The sequence below is a fragment of the Fusarium fujikuroi genome, chromosome FFUJ_chr01 (assembly GCF_900079805.1).
Source record: "Fusarium fujikuroi IMI 58289 draft genome, chromosome FFUJ_chr01".
Classification (NCBI taxonomy): domain Eukaryota; kingdom Fungi; phylum Ascomycota; class Sordariomycetes; order Hypocreales; family Nectriaceae; genus Fusarium; species Fusarium fujikuroi.
In genome coordinates, this window is record NC_036622.1 from 2696015 (window position 1) to 2707620 (window position 11606).

Genomic DNA, 11606 nt, shown 5'->3' on the forward strand with positions numbered 1-11606 from the left:
ACGGTAAAGTGCCATGAAGAAATTCACATACATTTTTGTGCCAAGCCCATAATCCCCACATGTATTCCAACGCGACGTCTTGGTTCGACGAGCAGACAAGACATTCTCAGTCTTAGTTACGATATCGAAGCCTCCTCACAGGCTATTAAAATTTGCCCGAAGTAACCAGTGCCTACATAACCTATCTTCGGGGAGGAGGCTGGAATCCAGGGGGTGGGGGACCACCAGGGTTGAACCCGGGAGGAGGGAATTGAGCGCCTCCAGGGAAACCAGCTGGAGGGGGGAAGTTCCCAGGAAAGCCAGGAGGAGGGGCTTGGAGATTGTTAGAGATTCTTCGAGGATATCGGGACTGTTTGAACTTACCACCACGGCCGGGAAACCCAGGAGCACCGGGGAAACCGGGGAAACCAGGCGGGGGAGCACCACCAACGCCAGCAGCAGGACCCTGATCGATATTAGCAATTAATCAGGCAACTTTAGTGGGAAGTAAAAACATACTGCGAGGGAGGGAGGTGCAGCTCCTCGTCCAGCAGGACGAGCAACACCAGGGCCAGCGGCCAAGGCAGAAGGAATTCCACCAGGAGCACTCTTGCCTAGTCGCGCACTAGGATCGGCGGGAGGAGGCGACTCCACGGAGAGGGAGATAATATGAGCGCCTCGAACGATCGTGAGGCCAAGAGTTCGCTTCTCCTCTGACTCGATGGTCTGGGTAGCTGAACCGCTTGCGCCAGGGGCAGATGGCTTGTTTTGTTTGCGCTTCACGCGTCGAAACTCTTCCGTATCCGCAAGTACAAGGTTCATGTGCTAATACCTAGTCAGCCTTGATCTTAACAATAATGGCTGGAGATGGTACCTTGTCGAAGGCAAGCATCTGACCGGTCATTGCCCTTCCATCGTTAAGAGTAACCCGCATCCGCCAGTTGATCTGTTCCGTTCTAGTCAGCTTCTTTGGACAATCGCAGAGACGTAGCATTCGAATCGCATGCGTGTCGGGGTATACGCACGTAACCGGCCTGGGAAAGAAAACTGGTTAGCATATCAAGATCAAGCACGCTCAAAACGCGTACGAGTAGGGGGGCAGACAAACCATCTTTCCTTGTTTGTTCGACATTTTGGCGGTGTTTTGAGAGCGTGCTGCGGCAGTTTCTCTGTGTTTCAAAAATTGATGTTAGATCGCGGTGTATTTGCGCGCGATCGTAACAACCTTCAATGCCTGGAGCTCTGAAGGTGAGTTATGAGGTCCAAAATCTGCGGAGCCTGATGCGGAAGGCTGAAAGGTACACCGACAAAGTACCGTTTGGACACTAGACCACTTCTGCTTAGCGCTAGCCCCACTTGGGGCAAGACTAGCTTAACCCTCAAATAATTATGAGTTTCACAAAAACCGAAAAATTACTCTTGCAACCTTCGCGATCTTCGACAATTCCATCACCAGGTCGACTAATAACAGCAGCCATGGCTTCCGAGAAGGCAAACAACCCCATGCGGGAGCTGAAGATTCAGAAGCTCGTTCTGAACATCTCCGTCGGAGAGTCTGGTGACAGACTTACCCGTGCCGCCAAGGTGCTGGAGCAGCTTTCTGGTCAGACCCCCGTCTACAGTAAGTTTGCCAATTTTGAACAAGGCGATCCAATTCCATCTGACTGAGATTTTCAAAGGCAAGGCTCGCTACACTGTTCGAACCTTCGGTATCCGACGTAACGAAAAGATTGCTGTCCACGTTACCGTCCGAGGCCCCAAGGTAAATCCGCACACGAATATTCGAAGTGGCAAGGCGTAGAGATGCTAACATCCAAAAGGCCGAGGAGATTCTTGAGCGTGGTCTCAAGGTCAAGGAGTACGAGCTCCGCAAGCGCAACTTCTCCGAGACTGGCAACTTCGGCTTCGGTATCAGCGAGCACATCGATCTTGGTATCAAGTACGACCCCTCTATCGGTATTTACGGCATGGATTTTTACTGCTGTATGACCCGACCTGGTGAGCGCGTCACCCGCCGCCGCCGAACCAAGTCCCGCATCGGTGCCAGCCACCGCATCAAGCGCGAGGAGACCGTCAAGTGGTTCAAGTCTCGCTTCGACGGCATTGTCCGATAAACGGTTGAAAAAATTGGTTGTTTGAATTTACGGATGGTCACGGCGAACATTAAGGGGAAAACTCACATGGGACATGTATTTTCTGTTGCCTTTGCTGCATCAGCTTGACTTGAAATTTTCAGTCGAGCCACGGCCTGAGAGACCGACCGGCGCTCTGCCGGCTTTCCGATATTCACTATGAATGTGACATTGCCATCAATCGTCAGATCACTGGTACTTAGTCTACTTGGCCTCTCGTCTGTTTACGTCTACGCGAGACGTTCTAAACATGTCCTTCAGGGACTTTGGCGCATCACTTGTTTCCTCGATGATTTCTCCTCTTTGGAGTAATGTCAATGCTCCTAACCTGTGTGACTACTATATTTTGAGTCATTGCTTGTGATGTTGTATGTCCACCGATCGGTAATTGATTCTCAGCGTAGTGGTAATCTGCCAGCTCGTATGTGACTTGAACATATCGCCATGCTTCCGATGCTCAGCGTATGATGCAAGGGCTATGGTCATGGGTTGTCAAATATGGGTGTGAAATGATCAACTCTGTGCGCTAAGATTTCACAGTCGTTCCCTGTCAGCCTTTTCAGGTTATCATCATCTCACAGCAAACGCACAGGCAACGGACTGGAGCTACTGGTTCTCATATTCCAAGATAATTCTGTTTCGTAGAAGAGATCATGATCACGATGCCTCCCCAGTTGCGGGGGGACATTCCTACGAAGGTATGGTCCATTGGTGGTAAGAAACAAGACCTCGATCCTCAAGAGATAAAATGGCTGAGGTAAGTTGAGAATAGCTGATGGCGTCTATAATCTTTAATGATTGGACGCTCGAACTTGACATACGAATCCTTCTTACACTCGGAAAGCCCTATAGAAAGAAAATCACATCCATAACTTTCATGGGTCATTTTTCCTGTGCTGGATGCACCCCAGATTAACGGCATCTGATATCTTGGGGCACATGTGACGTCCGTCAACACAAAGCAGCTAAGGTGGAAAATCACAAGTAACAAGGCCTCGAGACCTTATAGATTGGAGGCCTCCACCGCAAGGCTTACAAAATAATAAGCGTGCTCCGGTTGTTAGCTATCAGAGCTCGCCATTGATCAATGTGACGGGTCAAAGTCTCGGCCTGACGTCTCTAATAGCGTTGCTTGTCGGGTTATTCACTTTGTTGATCTGTAGCTGAGCCAGGGGCAGGAAGATAACCGAGGACCTTATCCTAACTGACTGAAAAGATTTAGGTAACTTAGTAACAACTTAGGGTGCCCTTTGACAATTTTATTTGGCTTCTCGAGTTAAAAGTAAGGTCTGAGGTTTTCTTCTTCCCCATGGCGTGGCTGGGCCAATAAGGCTCCACAACGAAAACCACAGCTTGATGGATTAAAGCTCCATTAATCCCCCTGGTCTGTACAACGACTTCAACCTTTGCAACCGCATATCTTAGGCACTAACTTATGGCACTTACCCGGGTAATACCGATCATTCGGCGGTACGGCAGTTGGCTGGGATGAAAGAAGTCAATAAGTGAGCACAATGAGGTTATTGAGGATCCAGAGATCTTGAGTGAGGCCAATTGTTAACAAATAGCGAGAGATTATGGCAATTGAATGTCTCAATCTTGTCCGCTCTCTTATCCATCTCACAGATTCTGTCGAACGTCAGCTCCGTGAGCAAGATGAAGCTCCGAAATTCAAGCGGGTTGGGAAAACAAGCTAAGAAATTGTTAAGGCTGCTTCGGAATATCCAGGCAAAACCGCGCACTGGATCGTAATTGGTTCATCGGAGCAGCTGAACCCCACTCTATCCCTCAGACAGACTCTGCTCTCCATCACCATCCTCCTCAAAAATCTCCATTTGCTCTCCTGTAAAGGCAGCACCGCACTCCCCAATCTCCCCTCCTCCCAATTGCACCCGGCTGCAATTGCTCTCCTTTCATCTCCAAACCTCCCGTATATCTCTAATATGTTCCGGAACGCCCTTCGACAGTCGACGCGCGCCGTCGGCGCTGTCTCTGCTGCTGGCAGGGTCGCCGCGGTAAGTTAAAACGTGCTCTTCCGAGCCCCCGAATCGACAATGCCATCGACCAGCGCCCCCAAATACCGTGCATCCATCGACAACCCATCGAAAAAGCTCAATTGAGTAGTTGGATTATACTTTTCAGTCTCGGATGAGCTTTTTTGAGCTATTTGGGACCGCTGTCGCCGCTGACCGGTCGAGGACTTTTTCGGGCTTCGGCTAACTTGTTTTTCACCACCAGGTCCGAAATGCCGCACCCGCCTCCATCAACGCCGCTCGATTCTACGCCTCCGACGCCAAGGCCACTCCTACTGAGGTTTCTTCCATCCTCGAGCAGCGAATCCGTGGTGTTCAGGAGGAGTCCGGTCTCGCTGAGACTGGCCGTGTCCTCTCCGTCGGGTATGTGGATCTTTACTGGGAGCAACCGGAGTAAGGCGCAGGTGGTGCATAATGTTCTCAAACATCAACACCACGCTGTCAGCCGCTCTGACGCTCAGGAACGACTCAATTGAGATCAGCCAATACTAATACTCAACTTACAGTGATGGTATCGCCCGTGTCCACGGCATGGCCAACGTTCAGGCTGAGGAGCTTGTCGAGTACGTACTGATCAAAATATGGAACAGTTTCGTCATGCATCACATATCTAACTATGTAATAGGTTCGCTTCCGGTGTCAAGGGAATGTGCATGAACCTCGAGGCCGGCCAGGTCGGTGTTGTGTTGTTCGGTTCTGATCGTCTCGTCAAGGAGGGTGAGACTGTCAAGCGTACCGGCGAGATTGTAAGCATACTTTGTATATCTTGTATTCAGCTTGAACCTAATACGTTGCCAAGGTTGATGTCCCTGTCGGCCCTGAGATGCTCGGCCGTGTCGTCGACGCCCTGGGTAACCCCATTGACGGCAAGGGCCCCATCAACACCAAGGAGAAGCGCCGTGCTCAGCTGAAGGCTCCCGGTATTCTGCCCCGAAAGTCCGTCAACGAGCCCGTCCAGACTGGTCTCAAGTCCATCGACGCCATGGTTCCCATCGGCCGAGGCCAGCGTGAGTTGATCATTGGTGATCGTCAGACCGGCAAGACTGCCGTTGGTCTTGACACCATCCTCAACCAGAAGCGATGGAACGATGGCCAGGACGAGAAGAAGAAGCTCTACTGTATCTACGTCGCCGTCGGTCAGAAGCGATCCACTGTTGCTCAGCTTGTCAAGACTCTTGAGGAGAACGATGCCATGAAGTACTCCATTGTCGTTGCTGCTACCGCCTCTGAGGCCGCTCCTCTTCAGTACCTCGCTCCTTTCACTGGTGCCTCCATTGGTAAGTTTTTAGCTCCTTCCCCCTGTTCGTTCAATTTCATTTTTTGTTCAAATCACATCTCCCGGTAATCATACTATTGCGTCGACACTCGCGCCTAAACGCAATGGCTCACTGTCACGTGACACACGGCTTTTATGGATCCACCTCCTTCCTTCGCTTTTTTTCTTTCGCATCTTCATCTTCAATTCCAGGAAGGCCTTCGTTGTTGGTTCTCTCCCACTCGGGAGCCTGACGTCATGTATTCGATGGTCTTTCCCTGTCACAGGGTGACTCTCGAGCATAGCACCCATGCGCCTTCCTTAACGACAGCATGAGTTGCCCATCTGGCGCCTTCCCGGCAGGCTGGTCTTCTGTGAAGATCAGCGGGATGCTTTCTCTGCTCCCGGCATTTTGCTCATTCTCATTCCTACATCCCAGAGTCATTCTCAAAACACTGTTCTGGGACTCTTCTGCTGGCCTCTCTCACCTTGAAAGAGACATTTCGTCTTGCCAGAGTCATCCCAGACTCCTGGGACTCTCCCACTTAACACTGAAAGAATCTTTTCACCACCTGCTCAACTCTCTCTTCATGCCATCTTGTGTCGACTTCTGATACCATCATGGAGCATGAGGACGATGAATCAACTCTTCCCGATGCTGGACATTCAGCGGAGCACAAACTTCTTCTCTCAACACCCGAGACCCTCCCAGACCTGATTGACCACCGTATCTTTCATATGTTAAGCATTCCATTTGAGCCATGGTTTTTGAACCCAAAGTTCCCAATGGTTTTTGACGCAGACACATATGACTTCATCGCCTACTCCTCTCCCCTTACGTTCTCAGAGTCACTCTCGGACGTACTGTCCTCTACACATCCTCCTACGATAGATTACTTCAAATCACTGCCTTCACCACCCGACGAGTTGACCAAACATTGGGGCGTCTACCTTCATATTCTTAAGAAGAATGGCGAGAAACCCCGTGTCTATATCGGTTCTGGAACCAACATGACCCATGGCTTGCGAGGCAGACTACGAACGTACAAAGGCCCGGTAGACCAAACCACCCCAAAGGCTATGGCACAATCATACGCTGCCGGTTTCAAATTGACTCACACCACCCTATTATGCTGGACTCCCATCCCTGAGTTGGTAGTTCGGTATAAGGCACAGTGTCGCATGCTCCTTGTTGAGGGATTGTTTCAGATGGTATTCTTTGCCCAGAGTTACTCTAGAGCCGAACCGTTGTGGCTGCCTTATGTCCCATGGTCGCGCTCGCAGATTCAGTGGGAACCTCTTTGTCGACACACTTCCTGGAATGAATTTGTCAAAGACGAATGCGACTTGACTGATGAGCAACTCCGCGAGGCTGAGGATCGTCGAGCAGTCTATACAAGGGAGAGAAAGAATCGCAGCAGTCGTCTATGGATTGCTAAAAACCGAGAGCATTACAACACACAACACAAACGATATATTGAGAACAATAGAGCATCTGAGGTTTACAAATGCTCCTTTTGCGACTATGTGGCTGATAGCCCTTCTCTTCTCACGAAGCACCAGACGTCCAAAAGATGCAAGGCTGCAGCGGAGTCACTCCAAACCGGCATTCCCGTCCTCAGATCAGATCTTGCAATCGTCACTGCCCAGGCTGATGCCCAGGCAAAGTCACTCGAAGTCTTTCGCTGCCAGATATGCAACCGCTCGTTCAGCCGCATATGGTCACTCAAGGGTCATTACATGAACAATAAAACACACCTAGCCAAAGAGCAGGCGATTATCGCCAGCGGAGGAACTATCGATCCTGAGATTGAAGCAATTCGCTTGTCCAGCCGTTCAGCCCTACCAGGCTCAAAGTTCCCTTGCCATACCTGCAAAACCAAGCCTTTCACAACCAAGACTGCATACGAAGCCCATTGCCGCAGCCCAGAGCACCTCGAAAGGGTGGCTTCTCAGACGACTGTGGCTGCTACACGCCCTATTTCATCGTTTTTCCTCTCCTTGCCGAAGCCTACCAAACGAAGAGTGACTCTCCCCACTCACTAATTCATGTTTTCCACCATTTTGTCCTTGTTTGATTTGTTCTTGCAGTTGTCGCACAACGAACACATATTTACCCATACTAATCTGATTTTTCCAGGCGAGTGGTTCCGTGATAATGGCAAGCACTCTCTCGTCATCTATGATGATCTTTCTAAGCAGGCTGTCGCTTACCGACAGATGTCTCTTCTTCTCCGACGCCCCCCTGGACGTGAGGCCTACCCTGGTGACGTTTTCTACCTGCACTCTCGTCTGCTCGAGCGTGCCGCCAAGATGAACGACAAGCTTGGTGGTGGTTCCATGACTGCCCTTCCCGTTATTGAGACCCAGGGTGGTGATGTCTCTGCCTATATTCCTACCAACGTCATTTCTATCACTGATGGTCAGATTTTCTTGGAGGCTGAGCTGTTCTACAAGGGTATCCGACCTGCCATCAACGTCGGTCTTTCCGTCTCTCGTGTCGGTTCCGCTGCCCAGGTCAAGGCCATGAAGCAGGTCGCTGGTTCCTTGAAGCTTTTCTTGGCCCAGTACCGTGAGGTTGCTGCCTTCGCTCAGTTCGGTTCCGATCTCGACGCTGCTACCAAGCAGACCCTCAACCGTGGCGAGCGAGTAAGTTGAACATGACCTTCTACATCATTCTCTGTCTCATACTGACTCTTCTCTAGCTTACTGAGCTTTTAAAGCAAAAGCAATATAATCCTTATCCAGTCAACCACATGGTTCCTCTCATCTTCGCTGGTGTCAACGGATATCTCGACACTGTCCCCGTCAACAAGGTTCTCCAGTGGGAGTCTGACTTCATTGCTCACCTCAAGACCAACGAGTCTGAGCTCCTTGCCACCATTGACAAGGAGGGCGCTATTTCCAAGGACACCGAGGCCAAGCTCCGCGATGTCACCCAGTCCTTCGTCAAGAGCTTCCTCGGTTAAAAACTTTCAACAGCAACTTACGCGGAGAATACCGGGAGCCTTGAGGGATGTTGCTGTCGACCCTGATTGTTCGTTGTCGCTTTTGTGTCTTGAGATCGAGGGAACATGTCGGGGGTTCGTACCTGAATGGAGCGAAGGGAATGAGATGAGGGAGATTCTCCAGTAGCAATCTCACATGTAAAATAGAGCTTAAAACCCAATCAATGTCCTCTATTCTTTTTGTTCTCCAACTTTGCAAGCCAACTCCGTCTACACGATCCCCTGTATCTGAATCTGGAAACTTAAAAAAATGTAGAGATGAACCTCAAATCATCATACGATGGCAGATTTGGACGCAACCAAGCCTTGGGTTACAGAGGGATTTAATATGATTCTTTTCATTTATGTAAAGTCAGGTTCCTGTTCGTTATCCCCAACCCCTCCGGCCAGTCAACTCAACAGAAGCTTCATTACTTAAGAGGTAATAAATATTAAAAGATGTTAAATTTTGACGATACTTAGATATGTGCTTTAAGGCTAATATACAGACTCAAAAGTTGTATTAATGGATAGTTTATTCAATTTAGTTTCATAATTACCCACGTCGCGGCAGGTATATACACTATTACCTGTTAATGGGCAAAGCCCGAGAGAGCACTATCCATTTCTTATGGCCTCTCCTCAGGGGGGATAAAACTTCCGTTATCAAATTAGAGTGCTAGAACAAACTTGTCGCAAGTACTACTTAAATATACTAAACTTACCTGAGTCTTTTTATTACTTAAGTACTAAATCTTTTGTCTCCCCTTGCATTGTTAATGGATAGCTAAGGCCATCACCGGAGCTCAGGCGCACAATCTTCATCAATCGGCTGGGAGAGTCAAATGTCCACATCAAGTTTCTTCAAAGCAATAAGCAGTTCAAGCGCGAGGACCCTCCAAACCTTTCACGGGTACGGAGGTGGTGGAAGACTTCTTATGCTTTTTGCCATCAATGAAAAGCAACAGCATGCGACGAAAGGCTAGCCCCTTGCTTGGAGATGCTCTAGCAGAGTCCCAAGGTGCCATCAGAGCCAGACTAATAAGTTTTCCCCGCCCTGGGACGTTACAAAGCTACCCTTTTACGTTGATTTCAGTTTGATCTGTATCAATCTATGCATGGCTGAAATGGACGACTCCGCCGTGTCAACCTACGTGCCCACAAAGTTCGTCCGTTTACACAGGATCAAGTCCACGCCCTAGTCATGTCTTTCCAGTGGCGCGGTTCAGCTAAACCTTTAAGGGGTATGCCATCACGGAAATATCGTGGAATACTCCGAGAACCTACCCACCATGAATCAAATTCATCTGATCAAAACTATACAACTTGTCGACCTCCTTTTTAACTCCGTGGAATATGACGTAACCTGCAAAGAGCTTGCCATGATGATATAGCCATCGAACACACGATCAACCTCCCTACTCTTGCTGTTACCTAATGCTCTATGACTTCGGCCATAACAAGACAGCAGCAGGAAGTTCACTGGGGACAGAAAGGCCGTTTCCTGCCTGCGATCAGTTCGTCAATAAAGAGCGCTTTAGCTATATCCTGCAGTAGAATGGATCCCTATTCCTGGTGAATTCCGATCGTTTTAGAACTTCCGCGAATATTCATCTAGGCCATTCTTCTCGAGATGCTTAAGTATATGTATTTGTATTCGTAGGGTTTCTCACATGTCACTTAATCCCCACTAACTTATTTCGAGCCTCCAAACAGCTCTTAGCTCCATCCAGCCCTATGTCTGTCATCCAGGACATTATATATGAAACTACTTTATGATTTACTCATTCTCTTTTCTGATTTCACTTACCGAGTTTCTAGGTCATCCGGTTTTAAGCTTGCCAGAATATAAAACATCTTTCACAGCCATCCCAGCTTTTAAATTTCTCTTCCTTTTATTATCTCTGGTTCAAAGCTGTCAGCTGTCATATATTGCCAAAAGGCAACCCCTTTTTATGGTAACAAATACAGGTGCTAAAGTAGGCGTGGGACTGATGAGATGACTCTCGAGACGGTTGGGTTATTGTTGATTGTTGACTTGTTGCCTAGGTAGAATATGTAGTCTGGTCAAGACGTGGTCTACCAGAGAGATTGTTAGATGACAAATCCATATGTTGAAAGAGTTCGGAAACCAATGTGACTACTCTAGGAAGGCCCAGTGACATATGTGAAGACAAAAAGGTTTAGAAACTAGTATAGCCACTCTAAAAATGCCTGACATGCAACACCAGGCAGACAGAAGATGATATTTAGCTTGAACCTTCATGACCTTATCATCACGATGCCTGAAACTCCCGCCTTAGCTTAAGCTTTTCTTAGCAGTAGTAGGTAGCTAGCCATAGACTCATAAATCAGTGCGATCACCATCAGAACGTTCGGTAGGCGAGGTCGGGAGGATGAAGAATAATATTCGGTTTGAACTCTCTATTCTCATTCCGAGACCTGAAAGTCCCTGCATCAACCTCAGCTTTTATATGATAATAGTGGAGAGCCAATGCGAGTCCAATTTGCACCGTTTTCCCAGTTCCACGCTCGTCTGCCAAGAGTGCAGTGCGAAGGGGTGATTCTAGACTTCACTCGGCAATAGTGGAAAGCCAGTGCAAGGACATTTTAAGGATAATGACATGCAGTTTTTAACAAACATTGGTTCCAAATGCTGAATCCGTCACTCAGCTGTCTTTTCATTGGTTCAACTGACTTTAATATCCGATGTGTTTCGGCACCAGAAGGCTCCACTCCGGCCGGCTCTCCGACGTTCTCTCTTATGCAAGGTGACGTTATTCAACTTGTCAGGAAGTAATTATGATATGGTATTACACCTATGAGTCTAAAAGGATTCAATCTTAAGATCTGTAGCTTTCCATCCAAATAGGCGTGGCATAAGCTTATAGTGTTAAAGCAAGATGTTTTGTCCTCAATCTTTTCCAGACCCCATGTAATATTTAGAACTGTATAATATCTTTAAGTAGGTGGTGAAGAGTAAGTAATTTATTAGACACAAAACCATGCATCATATATCCATCTGCCTCTCCTCGAATTAGAACATTATGTATATCGTTCTGAGCACACTTCGGGATGATCTCTTAAACAAACCGACCATCATTCTAAGTGTTAAGTACCCTTGCCAAATGCATGAAAGCTTTCCCGACTAACCAAGTCATTGGTATATATTCTTCCCCATATTAGCTGCGAGACTGGCCATATGTACCCATCATCATCA

At 48.3% G+C, this 11606-nt stretch overlaps 3 protein-coding genes; 2 read left to right on the plus strand and 1 right to left on the minus strand.

Moving 5' to 3' along the window:
- Positions 1–181: 181 nt before the first annotated feature.
- FFUJ_01272 (related to small nuclear ribonucleoprotein B) lies at positions 182–1111 on the minus strand (the record flags this gene model as incomplete). XM_023580573.1 has 5 exons in its annotated part: positions 182–312; positions 364–445; positions 499–804; positions 854–925; positions 1088–1111. 5 exons carry the CDS (start codon positions 1109–1111, stop codon positions 182–184), a joined length of 615 nt encoding a protein of 204 aa, XP_023424280.1.
- Positions 1112–1455: 344 nt separating this feature from the next.
- FFUJ_01271 (probable ribosomal protein L11.e.A, cytosolic) lies at positions 1456–2093 on the plus strand (the record flags this gene model as incomplete). XM_023580584.1 has 3 exons in its annotated part: positions 1456–1600; positions 1659–1741; positions 1800–2093. The coding sequence occupies 3 exons, from the start codon at positions 1456–1458 to the stop codon at positions 2091–2093; spliced, it is 522 nt and encodes a 173-aa protein (XP_023424281.1).
- Positions 2094–4054: 1961 nt separating this feature from the next.
- Positions 4055–8368, plus strand: FFUJ_01270 (ATP-1 H+-transporting ATP synthase; the record flags this gene model as incomplete). XM_023580595.1 has 7 exons in its annotated part: positions 4055–4126; positions 4350–4507; positions 4651–4707; positions 4770–4890; positions 4944–5421; positions 7540–8048; positions 8105–8368. 7 exons carry the CDS (start codon positions 4055–4057, stop codon positions 8366–8368), a joined length of 1659 nt encoding a protein of 552 aa, XP_023424282.1.
- Between the last annotated feature and the right edge of the window lie 3238 nt (positions 8369–11606).